Below are 23010 nucleotides of genomic sequence, written 5' to 3'. Positions count from 1 at the left end.
GGGGGGGTGAGCACTACACAGAGAAGAGATATAGAGGAAAAGGACTTTCCCTGGAGCCATCTGGGAAGAATAAAATTGAAAAACAGGGAGCGCAGAGCTTTTTGCTGGGTTTTAACAGATCCTTAGAGAAAAACGGTGTGAAGACAAATATGTGATGATGAGTGTATTGATTCCATTAAATCATAATTTGTTGAAAGTGAGAGAAACCTATCTGAAAACAGTCTGTGTGTTCTCTTTCCACAAAGTTTTTAATAATGCTTTGTACAGCCCCCTTCCTCTGAGGCTCCCTGCCATTTTATAACTAGCCAGGTATCCTGGCAGGTGGATTTGTGGACCAGAGTGGCCAGGCTACAGAAACACCCAATTTCTTCCACAGGTGGAACTTCGGACCTAACAGAGGAATTTTACAATTTTAAAGGAAGACAAACCTATTTTCTTCACCAGGCTTCCTTGAACTGCCTTTTTCCACTTTCTTGGAGACAAAAAAACTCTCATTTACCACTTTGTCTGTCATATTAGCCAATATTCTGTTATACACACAGATAAAGGGGTCTTATCAATGTCTTCACCCAAGGCTCAAACAACTTTCACCTAAGATTCATATAATTTTCTGATAGAAATGTTTGAATCTTAGGTTAAACTTTTATGACTTTAGATGATCCTAGATCCTAAGTTACCATATTTCAGGGAGTTCTGGTTGAATGCTCACACACATAATGGCTGTATGAGTTGCCATAAGAAAAGTTCTATCTGTGAATCAGGTCATCAATGGCACTAAATTACAATTACAGTCTCATGAGAGAGATGCACTGCCCAATTTCTAATTCATTTCTTTTGCATTTTCCTAATAAAATTTATAGCTATCAATGCAAAACCTCGGAAGGCTCCATGGCAAGGGATGGACTACTGGCCTCCCTTCACACACACTAAATATTTGTTTTGAGTGGATTGATTCTTTAATATAGAATAAAACATTTAAATAGCAATTTGAATGCTGAAGTTGCATTTTTTTTAAATTTCAATTCAACCTTAGGCTTTAACAATGTTTTTTTTCTTTAAATGTGGGTAAAATAAGGCTGTAAAGAAATAGTTTCAGGGGGTGGATTAAACAAATTGTAGTTGGCAGCATTCACAATGTCTACATTTATATACTACATATTCTGCTAAAGATTTACCAAATAGGCTTTACAGATTTATCTTTGTATTAAATGCTATAAAGGCATCCTGAAATACTCCAGTAAACCCTTACAACATCATTCTGACATATGTATTTAAAAATTTCAAGGATTATCCAAAAGTTAAGTAATATGGATGGATTATTATTCCAGTGAATCAACTTGTTAATTACTTCTGTCACAAATGCAGACCCAGTAAAATCCGATTAATTTTCCATGTACAGTAAGTTGCTCAAAATGTGTTTCACAGATAATTACTGGAATACATTCAAGATAATAACTAAAATAATTGAAGTCACTTTCCATACAATGCTTGGTTGCTTGAATAATGTTTATCCTGGAAACTCTGATAAATCTTTTTTTGAATATGCCTGCAAAAAATTTACTGCAATAGTATCACTGTTAAAGAACACCTATCATCAGGAATATATGTAGATTTCCATTGCTGGCCATGTTCTTAAAATGCTGTTTGTCTTCCCGTCATGTCACATGCATGCAGTCAAGAGTTCTAAATGCACTGGGTGAATAATTCTTCTGGTCAGCTTTTCAAAGCAATTGGACCTGCATGAAAGCCAAGGGACTAGAAGTTTCAGGAGGAAAGATCAGCAGTGGAAGCCAACATGTTACTTTCTTGACAGGTTTCCAATAAAATAATAACTGTAAAATAAATACACATTAAACATATTTGTAAAGTATGATGAAGCCACTGTCACTAATAAAGCAAGATAGGGAAAATCTCAAAGGGAGCCCCAGAGAGCAGAGAGTCCTTTCAAGGGTTCTAATCCTTCCCCACATTTTCCAAAATAAATAATGTTTTGGCTTTACATAAAAAAATGAACTTACACTAAATGTCTGTGCCATTTGATTTGAGCGTGGAAAAATTGAATTGTGTGACTATTGCATGATACAATTTTTTTTTCTTGTATGACTGATCGGGTTACTTATCCTAAGTGGTGAGTAGGGTACTAGAGAGAACTACTTAAGAGGAGGAATGTAGTTTGGTGATATCCATTTATTATTCAATAACAAGGCTGGAAAAAAGAAGGTGACCCTGTAATGTACTGTGCCAGAGAATGTGAGTCATTTGAATTACAACTCTTTTGGCAGGGTTCTGGGTTCATTAGTCATCTGAACACTATCTACATAAAGTTTATGTGTTCACTGCTTTTTTTACATGGGTTCCTCAAGATTCTGTGGTTTCATTACCATTTAAATACATAGTGGCAGAAACTTTTGTGTTCCTGATAATACATTGTATGACTCAAGTACAATTAGTAATTAAAAAAAAAATTAAATGCTTATGTGTTGCATTATTATGGATCTATTATGATTGTGCAGTATTTATAGGTATCAGTAATACCCTAATGTTTAACTTGACTGTTAATGTTGTAGATTTGATAACTGCTAAAGTAACATTTCATTATTGTAACAGAATGAATAAAAGATATCTGCAGAAGGCAACAAAGGGGACAATTCTTATGATAATATTTATTGGAACCATCTGGGGAAAACTGACAACTGGAGGAATTCACCAAAAAAGTAGGTCACACTTGGACAGCTTTTATTAAGATGGTAAATATTTTAGGTTGGGAAGATGTGAAAGCTGCATGAAGACAAATGTAAAGCCCAACAATATTTATTGAAAACTGCTGCCAAAGATCTTTAGTTGTTTAAAGCTCTACTGTTAAATTGCATTTTCAAAATAAAACCTGTAATTATGTTTTTTGAACAGAACAGTAAAATCAGTCTGTATATGCAGTAAGGCATGCTTGTTATACTCACTGTGGAACCTAAGCGGTTAATCCTCCACATTGTGTAAAAAGGAGCTCTAGGAGTCACTCTGCATATGCTCAGTTTAGTGTGTATTTCTAGAGAATTGTTTTTCTTTGAGAGTGTACATGTAATCAGCACAGGACCAATCATCACTGTCCAGAAAGAGGGTCAGGGGTTATACAGCCTCATAGGACAGAGCAGAATGAAAATTCCTCCTACAAGCTTTGACCACTGTTCAGCTGGACACTGATAGAAGGCACAAGACTGAAATATATTGCTGATGAGAAAAGGTATTCGGCAGTTTATATTTACTACAATAATTGCATTCCCATATAGTGTGTACTGTGGGAGACCAGATATATTGAATGCAGGGTCCTGGGTTTAGTAACACTTTAAGGTCCAAGTATAGTTTGGTTGATTTGCACTCTTAGTCTCACCCTATGCAGGGATTTTCCAACTCACAGGATGACAGTCTACTCTTCAGGGGACTGATCACTAGAATAGGTTAACTGTAACCTGCAACTGCAACCCTGAAAAGGGTGTTTACAGAATAAGCATAACCAATCAAATGATCTCTGGGGTATGCTGAAGGAGTGTTGAGGTGTTTTATAATGCTAAGCAGACATCCTGAATGTCAGCCTTTATTATTATATGAATATTTCAAGATGAACAGGTCTTACAATTTGACAGCTGATATTTTATTTAACAGAAAGAAAAAATTATTTTATAGAGACCAAACATGATCAAAATATATCACTTAGGAGGCCTAATGTGATTCATTCATTTGCTGAACATTTTAGCATGGGCATGTTTGGTGCCTAAGTGATTGGCATCTTCTCATACATCAGTGTACTCACTGTTTCTGACTATAACTCCATTTTAGCAAGAATTATCGAACTTGCATGAATCTTAACTCTGTACAGTTAATCAGTTTGTTATTACAAGTCACTGCTCTCAGTTGGACAGATATGTATCCTAGAATGTTTTGCAACAGAGCATTTATGTCATAACACCATTAGCAGTTTTTAAAGACTCTAATGAGGGTTAAGAACATCTAAGCTTTGATTCTAGCATGGGGATGGTTTCTGCCAATTGTGCTTTAAACTGGTCTGTGTGACGGTTGTCACCTTCTCTGCTTTATGTCAATATGTCTAAAGCTGAACTATATTCCATTCAGGGGTTATTTTAAGAGACTCACCATCTCTGACTGTCCACCACAGACATAAGTTTTACATCTGACCATTTTGTCATTAATGTGTGTATTTTGAAAAAATAAGCCTGGCACTGTGTTCAATACAACTTCCATATTCCTTCCACACAGTCTTGAGCTCATCAGACCACATTATCATCACAGTCAAAAGTGTTTTCTTGTGCTCATGGGAAAAGAGACTGATCTTGTCTTTATTGCTAGTGCTTAGTTATCCCCACTTCTTGCTGCTGTGCAGCTTCGCTCTCTGTCCTGAGCTCTGCAGCCTCTCTCAAAGTCTCATGCTCTTTTCGCCCTAGCCTGGCATTCTGCACCCTCTTATCACTTCACCTGGCTTTCTATAGCCTCTTTTTTTCAACCTAGCACTTGAGTAACTGCAGGTACACCAAAAGATGCATAGCCATTATCCATTACAATGGTTTATGCAGCTGAGGTTAATCAATGTTGGTTATACAATCAGTCTAGTGCTGCCATGCTCATGTTGTGGACTGTTGCTGGTAGATTAGCCCATGTTGCTGGTAGATTAGCCCTTGTATCCTCACTGAGTTGAGCTGCAGAACCAGTTTAACTCCCCTAGCCCTTTAAACATGCTAAAAGGTAGCCACCACTATTTGTTTTAGCAGTGACAGTTTCTGAAGCAAGAGCAGAATGAACAAAATTGCTATAGCAAATAACAGATTAGCGGTAGCAATACTGACACCTAAGAAATGTCTGTGACACTCACTGCCATGCCCAGACAGGAATGTAGCAGTTTTTAAGTTCAGTTGCTCTCATGGAGGCAACGATTCTTTGTTCCTCCTAGAGTATTCACAGTACAATGATACAGAGACCAGTGCTGATATCATTATGTAAGCACTGATCTCTACACCATTGAGGACCGCCCAGAGCAATAGAAGAGGAAAATGACTCTGTGTGTCATGTGATCAGCCTGAAAAATTCTGAAATACACGTGGGGGTGGGGGACATTGGAAGGATAGTAGGGAACTGGAACTGTCTAAACATACAGTATGTGGATCATGAAATTATTGCCTCGTGTTTGCTTTAAGTTTTAAGGTTGCAGTTAGTTCTGCAGTAACATCATTTCTAATTGTGCATTTTAACCTGAAAATAAACAGTATATGCCATTCATACTTAAAACTGGGGTGGTTATTATTTGTTTTGCCCTCTTGTCATTTTAATGCAAATGTGCAGTTAATATTTAATGGTTTCTGTATTTACATGTTCTGTATAAATCTGCTGCTGCAAGGAAGTTATTCTATGTACAGCAGAAATATTGATTGGCAGTGTGCAGTAACCAGATGCTGGGGGTCTTATGGTTTGCCCGGACACCCTAAAAAACAAAATTAGACAGCTACTCCAGTTACAAGGAGAGACCAGAGGTTTATCGCCTTGTGCTTCACACTGTGCGTATGCAGGCTGGTGAGAAGCAGTATTGTCAGGCAAGATCTTTCTGCTCTTAGGCTCCCTCAGGAAAGTGAGGCCACATTTACAGAAAACTGTACAGTATCAGTGCAGCCATCAGTGGACATGTCAGTGCAGCCATTAGTGGACCTGTCATTGAAGCTCATCAGTGGATCTGTCATTGCATCCCATCAGTGCAGCCATCCGTGGACCTTAGAAAGGTTGGTGTGAGGTGATGATTTGTATAATAGAAGGGAACTCTAATAGGGGCATATTTACAAAGTGTCTTTTACCAAACATTCACTGTCATTTAAAACATATGCACCATAAAAATTCACCTGCAGTGAAAGTTTCGTGAATGTCAGATGTGCTGGTTTATAAATATACCTCTAAGAGCACGTGACAAGATAAAGTGGGGGTTAGATTTTTTTGTTATTGACTTGCTAGTAACCATCTAAAGTGCAATAAAAATAGCCACAGTCATGAGAAGTTAACAGTTAATATAAGATCATTCCTTTCCCTTGTTCTTTACCACATTCCCGCCTGGCTTATAGCAAATTGATGGCCAGTCGGGCCGCTCATCCCTCTGAGTGGAAGTCCTATGACGTCCTGCTCATTGCGCCGCTTGTGTGCGCCCCCGGGGGTGTGCAGCATGGCGGTCACTTTGGAGCTATGTCATTCAGACACAGTGCTTCCCTGCTCAGGGTAAAGAGCCAATGAAAGTGGCTCTTTATCAGGTATCAGCTGAACATAAATATAAACAAACAGTGGTAGCTCTCTGTTGCTGGCTTCTCCTCCTCACACACAGATCCTGTGTGAGGAGGAGAGCCCGGGAACAGTGAGTTACCAGTTAACTCCCTTACTACTGTGCACCACACTGCCCTAATAAAGAGTACCTGTCAGTGCCATCAGTGCATGTGTTAAATCAACCCATCAGTGCATCTGCCAGTGCAGCCATCAGTGGATCTATCAGTGCAGCCATCAGTGAACATGTCAGTGTAGCCATTAGTGAACATGGCAGTGTAGCCGTTAGTGAACATGTCAGTGTAGCCATTAGTGAACATGTCAGTGTAGCCATTAGTGGACATGTCATTGAAGCTCATCAGTGGATCTGTCATTGCATCCCATCAGTGCAGCCATCAGTGGACCTGTCAGTGCAGTATATCAATGGACCTGTCAGTGCTGCCCATCAGTGGACCTGTCAGTGCAGCCCACAGTGGACCTGTCAGTGAAGCCCATCAGTGGACCTGTCAGTGAAGCCCATCAGTGCAGCCCATCAGTGGACCTGTCAGTGAAGCCCATCAGTGCAGCTCATCAGTGGACCTGTCAGTGAAGCCCATCAGTGCAGTCCATCAGTGGACCTGTCAGTGAAGCCCATCAGTGCAGCCATTGGTGTACCTGCCAGTGCAGCCAACAGTGTCCCTGTCAGTGCATGCATTAGTGCAACCTATCAACATACCTGTGACCACAGCCATCAGTGCAGCCTAATCAGTGTACCTGAGTAGCACTGCCTGGACCTTGAAGAAGGGGACATATCCCGAAAGCTTGTCCTCAAAATTGTATGTTAGTACAAATAAAAAAAGTATCACGTCAGTACTCAATTGTTTCTGTTGCAAGTGCACTAATACGGCTACAATCACCTCAAGTGAGATTTATGGAGAGCTTTCCAGGGACTCAGTCCGCTCAACAGAATTCCTTTTAGGGCTTTTTTGCCCATTTTCATTCATAAAAATGTAAAATTAACACAATGTTTTGCCAATGCAAGGGTTGTTAAACAACAGACACAATGGGGTTTATTTACTAAACCTGGAGAGTGCAGAGTCAGGCTCACTTCTGCATAGAAACCAATCAGCTTCCAGGTTTCATTCCCAAAGCTTAATTGAACAAGCTGAGGTTAGAAGCTGATTGGTTTCTATGCAAAAGTGAGCCTGACTTTGCACTCTCCAGGTCTAGTAAATAAACCCCAATGTATCTCAGACTTCTGGCTATTTTGTCACACAGCTTTGTCTCTTCCTCTGTAGGACACAACTGCCCCAGTCTCAGCATCAGCATCAGCATCTCTGCTTCCTTCAGTCACCAGACTGCAACTGTTGGCTGCTCACATACAGTATGCTACGTGCTTAGCTCAACAAAACTTGTCTATTTTGATGAGTACCTCTGTCCCTTCAGAATCTTCCAACTCTCTCAAAGTCTTCCTTGATGACCCACATGTGTAGGCCAGACAGTCCTGGATATGCTTTCCCCACCTGTCAGTCTCCAAGCTGCTCACAGACTCGATAGGAGCATAGAATGACTAGTAATTTTAAAATGTTTTGATTATTATAATTTTGCTCTTTTTCACACTTCTTTGAATGTCTTCTTACTGTATCTAGGGGATTTATTTTAGTTTTTTTTTGTGCACTAGTATCAGTATAAAATATCAAGAGAAATATTCTGATTACACCTTATACTAGTAGATGGGAAAGCCATCTTCAACCATTCCGGTCATTGCAAAAAGGGTAGTGGTCTTGTTAAATCCCCTTTATTTTGTAATTGTATTTCAGAAATAGGGATATACATAATAATGGGGAGAAACTCAATGTCATTCTATTTATTGTGTATGTAAACCCAAGATTTATTTTTCTGTATGTTTAGGATCTGGTATGAATGGACTTTCACTATAGTTAGACTTTTTTTTTAATTTTTTAGTGAATCTGTTAAAAAATTTATTGGCCAGCCTGCCACTTTTTCAGCTGAAAATTTTGAAAACCTAACTGGCAGACTAATTGTGAGGCAGTGGCTTAGCATTGTCAGCCTGCAACAGGAAGTGATGTTACTGGCAAGTATGAAACTTTGAAGTGGATTCACAAAACAACAACAAAAAAAAGGTTTTAACTAACAGCGGTAGTCTATCAGCACATCCCGGTCAATGATTCATGGCCTGGATTTGCTGATTGGCTGTGTCCAATCACAGCCCAGGGCCTTGTGTTGATAATCAACACAGGACTTTGTACAGAGGGAACAATCTATTTGTTTTTCATAAGAAAGAGATCTGATTGTAAAATCAACACACATTACAAGTATTACACATTGTTAAGCACACATTTGACCCCTTGATCTCCCAAGATGATGACTCCTTCACAGCCAGTGTCATTAGTACAGTGACAGTGTATAGTAATATCACTGATCACTATATTAGAGTTACTGGTGACGTAAGTGGCAGTTATTCAGTTCACCCCCCAGTGTCAGGTAATGTCAGATTGCCTACCACACTATTGCAGTCCCATGATGAGTCACTGACCAGCACCATTAGTAGTATTAAAAAGAAAAAAAAATCCAGTATATACCATACTTTGTAGATGCTATAACTTTCATGGAAACCAATCAATATACACTTAATGGGATTTTATTTTACCAAAGACATGTAGCAGATTACATATTGGCCAAAATTTATAACCAATTTTGATTTTTTTAATTTTATATTGGATATGTTTTATAGCAGAAAGTAAAAAATATTGTATTTTTAAAAATGTTTTTAATAATCAGTCATCGGTGAGCTCCAATCAATGCCACATCCTTACTCCATGAAGAAAATAGACTACTGATCCCCCATTGGGACTTTAAAGGCATTCATATCCCAACAAGAAAACGTTTGTGGGTCATTTGCAAAATCTGGATTAAAAGCATACATAGGCTTACAATACAAAGTTAATAAAGACAAATACAAATGCCACAAAAAGAATATAAAGAAGCTGTCATAAATAGCATCGTATAAATTGAGTCTCCTAACAGCCGATGAGTTTCAGAGATATGCAGCTTTTTCCTCAGAGGTATTAAGGATTTCATGTCTCTATAACATAATTAAAAAAACATTATACTAAATCTATACAACATACAGTTAATATAAAAAGTCTACACACCCCTGTTAAAATGTTAGGTTTCTGTGATGTAAAAAATGAGACAAAGATAAATCATTTCAGAACTTTTTCCACCTTTAATGTGACCTATAAGCTCAATTGAAAAACAAACTGAAATCCTTTTTGGGAGGGAAGTAAACATAAACTAAAATAATGTGGTTGCATAAGTGTGCACACCCTTTTATAATAGGGATGTAGCTGTGTTCAGAATTAAGCAATCTCATTCAAAATCATGTTAAATAGGAGTCAATACACACCTGCCATCATTTAAAGTGCCTCTGATGAACCCAAAATAAAGTTCAGCTGTTTCAGTAGGTCTTTCCTGACATTTTCTTAGTCGCATCCTACAGCAAAAGCCATAGTCCACAGTAAGCTTCCAAAGAATCAGAAGGATCTCATTGTTAAAAGGTATCAGTTAGGAGAAGGGTACAAAAGAATTAAGGCATTAGATATACCATGGAACACAGTGAAGACAGTTATCAGGTGGAGAAAATATGGCGCAACAGTGACATTACCAAGAACTGGTCATCCCTCCAAAATTGATGAAAAGATGAAAAAAAACTGGTCTTGGAGACTGCCAAGAGGCCTACAGCAACATTAAAAGAGCTGCAGGAATATCTGGAAAGTACTGGCTGTGTGGTACATGTGACAACAATCTCCTGTATTCTTCATATGTCTGAGCTATGGGGTAGAGTGGCAAGATGGGAGCTTTTTCTTATGAAGAAAAACATCCAAGCCCGGCTAAATTTTGCAAAAACACATCTGAAGTCTCCAAAAAGCATGTGGGAAAATGTGTTCTGGTCTGATGAAACCAAGGTTGAACTTTTTGGCCATAATTCCAAAAGATCTGTTTGGCACAAAAACAACACTGCACATCACCAAAAGAACACCATACCCACAGTGAAGCATGGTGGTGGCAACATCATGCTTTGGGGATGTTTTTCTTCAGCTGGAACTGGGGCCTTAGTCAAGGTAGAGGGAATTATAAAATGTTCCAAATACCAGTCAATATTGGCACAAAACCTTCAGGTTTCTGCTAGAAAGCTGAACATGGAGAGAAACTTCATCTTTCAGCATGACAATGACCCAAAGCATACATCCAAATCAACAAAGGAAAGGTTTCACCAGAAAATGATTAAGGGATGTCCTAGCCAGAGTCCATATCCCCTTAGTTGTGTCCTCTGGCTCCCTTTCCTTATTGCAATTACCTCTGGCTCCCCCCCAGCAATGTCTTCTGCCCCCCTTTCCCCATAGCAGTGACCTCTGCCCCCCCCCAGCAATGCCCTTTCCCCCAGCCTCCTTCGCTGCTGCTGTCATTCTCAGTGCACAGCAGAGCATGCAGCTCAGGACAGAGGGCGGGAGCTGGCCAAAGGAACTTTTCATATTACCAAGCTGGTAATTGGTTGCTAGGACCACCCTAGCAACCAATCACCTGTGGGTCCTGCTCTCCGTCCTTAGCTGTGCTGTCTTCCATGCTCTGCTGTGCACCGAGAATGACAGCAGCAGTAGAGGAGGCTGGTGGAAAGAGAGAAGAGGGACCTGTGCGTGGCCTACCTGTCACCTGCCCACGATTGACAGGTAGACCGTGATCGATGGGTTGCCGATCCCCAATTTATATGATGCTATTTATGACAGCTTCTTTATATTCTCTTTGTGATATGTTGTATTTTAAGCCGTATGTATGCTTTTATGAATACCTTTAAAGTCCTATTGGGGATCGGTAGTCTATGTTTAAAAAAGTTTGGTCTTTTTTAATTTATAATGCAAAAAATAAAAAACCCAGTGGTGAACAAATACTGGCAAAATATAGCTCTATTTGTGTTAAAAAAAATTATATAAATATCTTTTGGGTTTAGAGTTGCATGCCCGTGCAATTGCCAATTAAAGTAGCGCAGTGCTGAATAGCAAAAAATGGCTTCGTCATGAAGGGGGCAAAACCTACCTGAGCTGAAGTGGGAATGAACACTGAACACAGTTAGGCATGCGGAATATGCTGAAAATTTGAGCATGAATATACTTTCATAGGAAACCTAAAGGAAATATATACTGGCTGCTGTTGCTGAACTTTTTAAAATTATAACTATGCTCTGTTACTTTTAGATATATAGAAAAATGATGTAGCGCAATATTACTCACTTATAATTATTTATATAGAGATGCACTTTGTTTTAAACGATTATTAAAGAATTTGATCTACTGGTGAAGGACTATTCACACTTTGTTGTGAACGTTTCATTTTCACTTTTATTATTTTGCATTTTTGAGTAATATATCAATATATCTCAAAGTATATGGCGTGGTAAAGAGCACTATTGATGTTTAGCGGCATTATAGTTTTTTGTTTTGTTTGTATTCACTTGTTTATGATACATACTGCGCTGATTGCCTAGATTCACATATGCTGTGTTACTTTTCCAATCGCTTCAATAATTTCTGAGTAACTTGGAACAAGCATGCAAAGCTAGAGGCATATCTTGAAGACACTACCAGGCAAACGTTTTAAAATGGCAAACGGCAAAAGTTTTATAAGACGGTCAGTAGCAGCTTTTTTCTCTCTCAGTAACATGCTTCTGGGGAATAAAATCAAAAATAGTGTAGCGCTCCACTAACAGTTGCAAAGATTATGAGTGAATAAGTGTTAAAAAAATCAATAAAAGTCCTGCATCAAAAGCATATGTAACAATATCACTACAATTACTGTATATTGCTACTACAATCTTGTCCTTAATGAGTCCGTGCCTTTGATACTTCTTCTTTGGCTGTGGTGCGAAATAATAACCATGCAGTTCATCAAGCTTAAAAAATATATTGTGCATCTTCACCGATTGTACTCTCACCTGGTGTATATGACCAAACCTTTAAGTGAGGTCATAAAAAGCTTGTGTCCCTTTATTTGGACTTAGTGATAAATGGATAGGATTATGCCGCTTTCCCTGGGATGGAAGGATGGATGGACAGAGTGTTCCCTTTTCCCAGCAGGGGGTCCCCTCGCTTCCTTATGGATTTTCCTGGAGCCGAATGGATGGATGGGAGTATCTCTTCCCACTAGGGGGTCTCCTTCCTTCCTTAGGGATTTTTGTCCATAGGTGTATTGGCCATGAAATGTAATTAAAGATATAGTGCCTCTCTAAAAGTTAATTTATTCAAATAAAGCAGTGCACTCACATGTATTACAAGTTAAAACCACATTAAAAGTTAAAATTTGAATCCACAGTAAGGTTTTTCAATATTGCTGAATACTTGCTGTATGTTGCTTTAAGCGTCGTGACGTCAGAGCCCCTCCCCTACGCGTTACGTCACTGGGTCACGTGACTTCATCAGGGGGAATTGATTTATTAGCACTTTTACATACACTATAGTAGCTCACAAGACCCCACACTTTAGTATGTTTATGGGGAATATTTCACGATAGATGCTAGTGCTATATGTAAAATAGTGGTCAGATAGGCAGTTAATCCAATTAGGAAGGTCTGAAAAGATAAGATTCCTCATTCAATAATAATGTAAAATAAACATAAGATACACTTATACTTTGTTTTGTCAATGCTCATGTTTTTGACAGATTTATATGAAATATATAGATAACGCTTAATAAAAACAACATGACTGTTTAAAATATTTAAAAGAAGCTATATTTTTTAGTATAGTTTATCTGTATCAACTTCATTAATATAACAAACTGGTAATAACTGTTTTAATTTTATTTTTTTTCAGCAGTACCATCAGCACAAAGTAAACATTGCATTAAAATGTAGCTTATAAAATATTATGTATTCTTATTTTTAATATGGCAATTTATATGGCTATATTGTAATTTATATTATTAATTACATCATAAAAGATGTTTAGCCCAATACAAATTGCTATAAACTTTTGTGAATGCAATCATTTTACAAAATATATAAAATAACATTTGTCCTGGCTTTGATAGCTGTCTATGTACTGGAAATATACGTTGTACTACCTGGTAACCCCATATTAAGATAGAGGTGGTAACTTTGTAGTTGAGGATACTAAAAAAATGTGTCAAGTTTGGGATTTGCTTTAGTTGGAGATTTTTTTTTAAGGTTTTTCAAATATCGTATGTTCCCAGTACAGTTGATTTTTTATCAAAGTTCATATTTTATTCATCTCATAGAACTCTCGGGGTGCATTGCAATTGAAATAAAAGTGTGGAAATGGTCCACTTAAGCTTTTCATATTTACAATCAAAAGAACTGTAAGGATTCCACTCCTTTACCAATACACATTCCCAGCTAATTCTAGTGATATAGAGGGGAGCTCAGTGCTCGTCAAAACCAGGCTTGTATTTTGAAAGAGATTTTCCAATATTTTATAGCGCCTGCTTTTGAAAAGCATTCATGCTTGCATTAGCATTTCTGAGGCTTGCACATGGTGTGCTGGAGCGCTATCATTTGGAGAGGGGGTTTTAAATTAAGGAAAAAAAGAATTAGAGCAATTTAATGGATTATTATATTATTATTTATTATATTTCCTTTTTTTTGTAGGATTGGGTACAGTCACAGTTGCTGTGTATTTGATTTTGCATTGTAGGACTTTTTGTGTTTTAAAGGAGAAGTATAGCCAAAAGCTATTTTAGCTATGCTTTTCCTATAGATCACAGAAGTGCATTTAGTTATGCACTCCCATTACCGGTTTTCAGCCAAAAGTGGGCTAAAGCCCTCTGTTGGCTGACGTCACAAAGCCGGCCCAGGCTCTGAAAAGATCCCAACCATATGGTAGGGATCCACCCAGAAGTCTGGATTGACAGCTGGCTCAGCCTCACAGGGAGCTGCTGAGAGCCGGAGCCAATGGTTCCCACCCCTACCACAGCCCGGCACTCCAGTGAGTGCTGGAGGGGCATAGCAGAGTCGGTAACTGACAGCCACTGCCCTCTGCTCAGAATGGACCTGCGAACTGAGCGATCAGAGGCGTTTGATTATTCAGTTCTCCGTGCAGAACTGGCAGTGGACATCCACCTAGGTGAGTTTTTTTTTCTGTGAATCCCATACTTCTGTTTTAAATTAAAAAAAAATACAGCCAATAAATTTTGGGTGTTTATAAGACAACCTTCTTCAGGACTCAAACGAATGCTGCATTTTGTACAATTGCTACAATGAAAGTACAACTTAACTTTTTAATGACTATAAGTTCTAAGATATTTTATTTACAGTACTTCTTTCCTATTCCCACAATTTTTAATGGATTATAGAAAGAGACTAGGCAAATTTCCGAATGAACGTATTTGCATGATAAAAGAATTAAGGGTAGAAAACTCTGTATAGGTAGAGAAATTTAAGTAACATAAGCTTTTTTTTAGAAAGCAATATTGCCTGCCCAAAATGAACTGAATTTTGAGAAATCTTTAGGGTTTACTGAAATCTGTGATAAAGAATGGGGTGACTATCAAAACACCTAAACATTTTAGCTATTTGTCCAGTCATAAGGAAATCATAAGGTAATAGGGAAACCCAGATGGAAGAAGTATTGAGGTTTACTTTTCATATTTAAGACTTGAAATTCACAAGTCACAAAATTACATGCAGTGACTCTTTTACACTGTAAACAAAGAAGCCAGTCTTTTGAGTCATACCACAGATGTCTGTGGTATTTGGTCTATTGTTCTTCTATTCCTTTATTTGTATTATTCATCCTGATTGCTTCTACCCCCAGTGTAGTCTGTTGAACACACTCTCTGCATTTAAAGTTAAGAGAAGAGAGATATTTGCTGGAACTCTACAGGTCCAATAAGATTAAGCATTTGCCTTGTTCTGCTGTTATGAAATAATTTTGTCATTCAACTTGATTGCTTCCCCCACCCAGTGTACTGTGTTGAATGCTTTCTTTGCATCAAATGGTAAAAGCAGAGCAGGCATTCTTTGGGGATTTGAAAACCTGATTAGAATAGGATTAGAATAGAATTTTTATCTTGTTCCATCTGCAACTTGTCTGCTTCTGACAAATCTAGCCTGAACAGTCATGCTCAGACTTGGGAGTAACCTAAAAGACAAGACCTTCATGTATACCTTTAAATCTGTTTTAGTAGAGATATCAATTTGAAATTGCCAGGTGCAGAAAGGTCCTCTCAGGCTTTGGTAATGTGATGAAAATTACCAGTGCCATTTCCTTGGCCTTGCTAAAGGAACCAGAGAATGCAAAGAGGTTAAATTGTGCACAAAAGTAGGAGTAAGGGTAGAAGTATAAGTATGCCTTTAATTCTTTCAAATATTCTATCAAAAGCGTATTTATGGCATGGAAAGGAACTTATGACTCTTTGAAACTCTGCAGGAGAAAAGCAGGGCAGGGCATAATTATAATATACTTGTCCAAATTCAGCTTAAGTACATTTTTCAAAGCCAAAAGTCAGCTTTGATAAAGAGGGATATAATATTCACTGAAGCACTTTTGACAAAAAAAAAATAGTTTTCAAGAAATGTTTGATTTGATGGGATCAAACCCCTTTGACTGGCTAGGCCCCAGCTTTAATGTTAGAGCACAGTAATTGTGTTTTATTTTTTTTAATATTATTTAAAAAAAATAGTGAAGAGATTATTTCCCTGTCTATTATTTGTTTTGCTGTAGCCATGGGAGGGTAGTATTCTTTTACATTTCCCTTTTCTTCCTCTCTTTCATTCATAGTAGGTCCAAGGTATTTGTGTACCTGCAAAGCGAGTTTTTGGAGGCCACATTGCTGTGGTTTGTCTATTTTAAGTAAATCCTTTTTTTTAATAGATTCAAATCTTTAAATAGTTGTTGATAGTGTTATGTTCTTCTGTCTGATGTCTTCTACTGAGGTCTTCAGGAATCTCTTTTTATATTGCACCGAAAACTTAATTGCCCTTTTAATATGCCCAATGTCCCCTGTGCAGGTGTGTTTAATAAACAAAAAGTGTGAAATTGATGTGGGAACTCATCAAGGATTACTTTTTTCTGTAATTTTGTCCAAAAAACCTTTAGCCTTTTCACCAAACTTTAAAGATTCCAAACTTTAAAAGAATTAGCAAAAATGTATGTAAATGTATTTCTAAAACTTACTTTATACATTTGTCTCATAAAAGAAGAAACTTGGGTGAAAAAATTGTGTCTCCAAAAATATATATACTTCAGTGTTTAGAATCACAATCTGACAATAAAGGTAACATGTGCAAAAGACATTGGCCACAGTGCCCATTGTGAAAGGAGGTACAAATTTTTATTAAATGATGAAATAATAGTGCAAGGACACATATGATTGTCTACAATACAATGTGTTCCGAGGACTTTTAAGGATTGTAATTAAATACTGACACTGGAAATCATTACTGAATCCTGAGCTAATTTAGTGACGAAACCAAGTTTTAAGAGGCATATTCATAGAATACTTAATGATAGATGAATGTGTTGTAATGAGCTACTGTATGTCTGTAAGGATATCAGGCTTGTTAAGAATAACTTATCACCTACTAGTCTGAACTAGCTATAAGGGTATAAGTAGAGTTGCATAAAAGACTAAGGATAGTATAATCTTCAGCGCTTGGAAACATGTTGGTGCTATATCTGCACTAAACGGTGTCTTGCTTTTGTTTGAAAATTCTGGGGAATGTATAAAATTATATAGAAAAATTCAGAGATATTTGTGTACAATTCGTTCAACAGGTACATAGTGAACCCAACAATAGTTGTAATGAAAAAACAGAATGAGATTGATATTTTTTATAGGATTTTGAAATATCAGAAGGCAGTACAATCATCTGTCTTTTTTGCCCATGAGTAAACATGTTACCCATGGGTTACAGCTAACGTAACGGATAAGTTCACCTTTTGGACAAAAACAATAAATGCACTTTTTTTTACAGGTAAAACAATGTGCATTTATTATTTTTGGCCAAAGGAGCCTGGAAAACATTGCACCAGCCATCAGTAGATCACTGATGCCATGCAGGTCTCCTGCAGACCTGTCAAAATATCTGCTTGCCATACAGGATGTAAGAGCAAGCAGATATTCTGACAGGAAGCTTCAATGAATGAACAGCGCTGTGGTAGTTCATTGAAAACTACAAGCCCACAGCCACTAAGGCTGTCGGCACTTGCAGTTCATTCACGGACGTCTGTGAATGAATGACGCAGCCTTGTGGGTGGAGCCCCACATGACCGCTCTGTTTTAAAAATCTGACAGATAGTATGGGGATAAGTTTCCCTGTACTATCTGTCAAAGGGAGGCGGGCTCAGCTATGGGAACATGTTACATGTTCCACCCTAAAAATGGGTGAATATGTAACATGTTCCAAAGGTGAACTTATCCTTTAACCTTGGAGCATACTGAAGGATTATGTGTTAGATGTAGTGATGTTTTCCCTGGTACAGCACTGTATACCTGATACAATAAATGGGCTTATGCTTTTTCTTCACATAAATGCAATAATTTAGGCTGGACATAAAGATTTATTTAAAAAATCTAGTTTTCCTAGAACATGGGCAATAAATTATTTCTTCAAAGGCCTGATGTTCCTGCCTAGGGAATTTTTTTATTTTGGGCTAGAGAATTTGGTCTTCAGGCTCCCAGGTGCTTCCTCAGGCTCAGCCTGCCCCTTCATTCCACTGAGAGTGAAACATGGCTCAGAGTTCCCTCCAGCTCCATCATACAATTTCAAGCTGTACTGCTCTGCTACTGGGTCATTGGGTGGGGCAGGAGAAGGCATAGGGACTATGCACCTGACACCCCCCCCATTTTTTTTCTTGGTGAGGTGAAACAATTTACCCGGTCTCAAGACTTGGGCCTAGATAGGAAGCACTGATCTCCAGATTTCAGGCTGTGTGAGGAAAGGCTGCATACTTTAAATATCCAGCGCAAAACGAATGGCCACAATATGTAAACTTCACAGCCCTGGGACACATTCCATGTACACGATGCTCTCTTCCCCTTATACTCTTGCCAAAGGATGAAGTTGATCAAGCCCTTCTATCTCTTTATATAGGTCTTCCAAAGTCTTCAATATAATTCCAACGTGTCTCTCTCTCACCATGCAAAAAATATACAAATCGCATAGAGTGTGATATCCTCTATCCAAATTCTTCTTGCATTTATATATATATATCCTTCCATCACTCTTCACTTCATATCTTCCTTCCAAATAAACTCTTCCAAAACAGAAAACACTTAATAGTGTGATATTGTTATTATAAATAAAATCAGTGCTCATTATACTATACTCGCACTCTGTATGTGAATGTGATCACCCCGAATGTGTGCCTTCACCTTGTGCACTCCAAACTCCTCATCCCTCAGGTCATGCACCTTACCAAATTCCAATTAAACACAGCATGTATATGTTACAGGAACCATTGTGTCCAATTTGTGCCTTTTAAGACTACAATCCTACCATGTATTCCAGAGCCCTGCTCTTCTGATGAAACTCCATGCTGTGAAATGCATTGAGAGATAATCTCACAGCCATTTAAAATGCATTGGTACCTCAGAGGACACTATTCGGTGTCCATTCTCCACCAGACGAGGTTTCCCCGGTGCTCCTCTGTCCTGCACTCTGTGTGGGGAAAGGCGCAAGGTTGGTTTATGAACTTTACCCTAGGTAAAACAGCCAGATGAGTGCTGGCGAGCTGGAATCTGAACTAGTGACTGCTGAGAAAAATGAGACCAGTTGTGGTCGCCACTGGGGACACTGAGTTCTGTAGTGGTTACTGCTGGGGATACTGATATCTGTACTGGTAACTGCTGGGAAAACTAAGATCTGAATTGGTTACTACTAGGGAAAGGGAGATCTATACTGGTCACTGCTAGGGACACTAAGATCTGTAAAGGTGAATGCTGGGGACATTGTCAAGATTTCCCATTTGTTGGCCACAAATTCTAATACTTGATTGTAGTCCAGGTACCATCAGAAAGGCCCCTTCTTTTCCTCTGTATTGTAAAATCAGTGCTATTTCTTTAGAGGACCATCTTACTATTATTTAATTCTCTGCAGGCCTGTCAGCACTGTTAGCTTCATATTTGGATAAAAAGACTTACTGTACGTGTGCCCCTTATTATTTTCTACCATTTCAGCCATTAGACCTTCCCCTTTCCCATCCATCACCCCACCCCAATATTTGGCTCACAGACTTTGAGATTTCCCCAGATATGCTGATGTTTCCCTGTTTCTTAAATCTCTTTTCAGAAAATAGAATTATTGCGGGAAACAGAGACTCAGAGCACTTGGTCTTAATCTGGTTAAATCTCCCTGCAGTGTCAGTCTACCCTTTACCTGACACTCTCTGCATTGTGGTTTCTTTCATTTGTTCTTTCATCAACAAGTTCTTTTTTTAAGGATTTTTGAATGCAAGGAACATTGACAGTGGAGACCCAAAAGCAAGCCAAGGGCAGACTACCCATCTTCCTGTCTACTCTGACATATCACATGACCTGAGATGGGAAGAAGGAAAAGCTGCCTTCATTCCCAGCGGATGCAGCACCAACACTGAAGTATGAACTGAGAATACGTGGAGATGGGCATCTCAGCCCTAGACCTCTCCTCTTCACAGTCCCCCCTCCCCTTTCCACAGAGCCCCTTAGGCTCTTCCCTCCTTCAGGGCTCGTTTTACACTTGCAGTAGTACTCTGAAGAGCAATCCATGGTAGATCCCTTTTCAGAGGTCATTTGATGGGCAGTGAGAAGGCATTTTAAAACCTCCTCACCAACTGTTTTAAATCATTAAATTCCTGCACAACCACACCACAATCACATTGCAGCATGGCTCCATTTACTAAAATAGGTTGGGTTCAGCAGGCAGTACAGGAGGGATAATTTTATTCTGTACAAAAGCTGTGGTTGTGATGTTTTGGTTCACGGCTGCATCAAAAATTAAGCAACAATTCATATTCGGTGGGTGGTACCGTTGCCAAATGAGAATCATTCAAATGTATAGAGCTTCTTTGTAACCTTTCCTGCAGCCACATACAATGCACACAGTTGCGATGAGGTGGGTTCACATGTATAGGGTCAAAACAGGTGGAAAGAAGGCAACATATAGTCTCCTCACCACCACTGCCTTTGAAGAGTGCAGCAATGATAGCCACGCATTTGAATGAGCCCATACCATCCCTTCAGCCTCCTTTCCTTTCTTAGAGCCCCCTAGATCCCTTTAATTCCATGCACCCAGCTCCCTTCCCTTCCTTCATCCCATTGACATACTGTAGATACCAATCAGTCTTCCTCAGACCAACATCTTTTCCCCACCGACAGTGATAGTTCCACTTTTCCTCTTAGAAACAAAACTGATGCAGGGATTTTTTTTTCCTTCCAGTGACACCCACAGGCACAGGGGAATTTTTTTCCTTCACTACTGTTAGCCCAATACTTGTGCAATGATTTTAATCTCTTAGGTTTTTTGCAGTGTACCATAGCTATTGGCACTCTTTCAGAGCATGCCACAAACATTACATATATTTTGCTGTATGTGCCACTATTGGAGCCATCCCCTCCTGCCTTCCTCCTGGGAAGGGGGCTCAGTTTGCTTCCTTCATCCTGGGCACTGAATAACCTTGTCCCAGCACTAGCTTGGCCACAAACACCATCACCAATCACAAAAGAAGAGCTGGAAATTACTGTGCAGCGTCACAGATTATGGGGCAAATATTGCATATGTATAGAAAATTTTGATGAAACCTTGAACATTTTTGAATTCTGGTAGTGGAATATCATATTTCCTGTAACTACTACACTTGCAATAAATAACAATATGTAAACAGAAAATAGTCAAGTACTGGCCAAAACTGACCCAGAACAAGTATGTTGATTTTGAAAGTCAGAGTAGAGCCAGTATTCCTTATTTGAGTAGGACAGTCAGCAATGACAACTCCATGTTTCTCTTATGGTAGGTTTCCTTTAAAACTAGCCCGCCAGGCCATATTTGTGTCATTCCTTCCTTAGTCACTGAGCTAGCATGGGGTATTAGGCTCCTTTCACACAGCCTTTCAGCTTTTAGCTGTGGTTAGAGGAACTTATTTACCACAGCTAAATGAAGACAATGCATCCCTATGGCTCCATTCACAAATTGCGTTTAGCAACGTTTTCATAAGATACGGTTTTATGCATTTAGCAAAAACAAAGTTGACAGCATCCAGCAAAAACAAAGTTGACAGCATCCAGGAGCGATGTACTGCAGCTATCTGTACACAAATGCAGTTAATCGCAGTACAAAGAGAAAATAAGTAAACAGCTGCTATAGAAAAGGCAAGAATTTACTACCGCAGCTAAATGCAGCCGCATGTAATCGCAGATAAACACAATGTACAAATGCAAGTGATCTCTGTGCCAGGAGTGTTGGAATTGCAAAATAAACTAGCATGCATTTACAAGCGGCAGAACAACCGCTCATGTGAAAGAAGCCTTAGATGTCAGGACAAAAGCACTTGTTCCAGATCAGGAACAGTAAGGCTGGGTTCACATCCATGCAGGTTGATACGATTTCCTGGAGTATTTTGTGGTGTGTTTTGTATTTTTGAACACACATTTTTGATGCATGCTTTTTTTGGCTAATAGGAAAATATGACGGTTTGTTCCACTGTCTGGCACTCAAGTAACATCAAAGTTGCATCAAAGTCATACTACATGAACAGAACTGTCATAAATGAAAACAAAGGACGTCCGATCGGCTGCACTCCAAACAATCCACTTGTTTGGAGTGCAGCCGAACCAAGATAAAACCAATGCAGACAGTGGAAATACAGTGGGGGACTGGCAGAACTGTCATACTTTCCTATTAGCAAAGAAAAAAAAAAAGCAATTAAAAAAATCAAAAACGCAACAGCTCAAAACGCATTGATGTGAACTAGATCCATAGGAAACCGTGTTAAATGGACTGTAGTGTGTTTCTGCAAATTGAATTTGTGTGAACCTAGGGTGGGTAAAACAAAAGTGAAGATGACACCCCACGAACATGCCCTTTTAAATCAAACTAGCTATTGCAGCTCCCTTCTTGGTATCCCGACGGATTCCATGTATATCCAGTTATATATATGATTGTATTCCATTTAAAACTCTGAATGATACAGTTACAACCTGTCATGTGTAAAAATGCATTTTGTCTTATTCTGTAAGGCAATGGGCACATGATTATATATACAGATGGCTCAACTGTGTAATTTTCAGAAAAAGCTGACATGTGATGCTTTATCTAGCAATGTGTACAAAAATACTTGTTATGGTTCCCTGAAAATCCCAGTCATTAACTCCGTTAGTGATACTAGGAACATATTATGCCAACATGAGCCTTGCTTGATAGCTTTGATTATGTCTAAAATAGGTTAATTATACAGCAGGGACAATGATTAGGAACAAACCATTTTGTTCACTGAGACCTACCTGGTTGCCAGGAAAGTTTTTCCCTGTAGAAGTTAAATGTCAGTATTGTCTGATGTTGTTTATCTTTTTATTTATTTTGTTAATCTCAACAGTTTCTGTACAGGGTGGGGGTTCTGGAGTAAGTAGAACTAAAAAACATTTTAGGTGAGGAATCCCTGCACTGATGGAAAAATGAGGGGGGGCATTAAAAAAGATTTTGTTGCCCCTCTTCAAGGGGTGAGG

General features: G+C 38.7%; 1 protein-coding gene across 2 annotated transcripts in view; it reads left to right on the top strand.

The window, feature by feature from the left end:
- TAFA2 (TAFA chemokine like family member 2) overlaps positions 1-23010 on the top strand; it is a 327141-nt gene that overhangs the window by 259655 nt on the left and 44476 nt on the right. For both annotated transcript variants that reach the window (XM_089674033.1, XM_089674034.1), the window contains exon 3: positions 2608-2714. In XM_089674033.1, coding sequence (XP_089530159.1) covers positions 2609-2714 — 106 coding nt within the window. In that variant the 5' untranslated portion in view covers position 2608. The remainder of the gene's footprint in view (positions 1-2607; positions 2715-23010) is intronic.

Source organism: Staurois parvus, unplaced genomic scaffold (assembly GCF_062004578.1).
Source record: "Staurois parvus isolate SC_StPar_1 unplaced genomic scaffold, SC_StPar_1.0 ptg000147l, whole genome shotgun sequence".
Taxonomy (NCBI): Eukaryota; Metazoa; Chordata; class Amphibia; order Anura; family Ranidae; genus Staurois; species Staurois parvus.
This window is presented reverse-complemented; position numbering and strand designations above follow the sequence as displayed.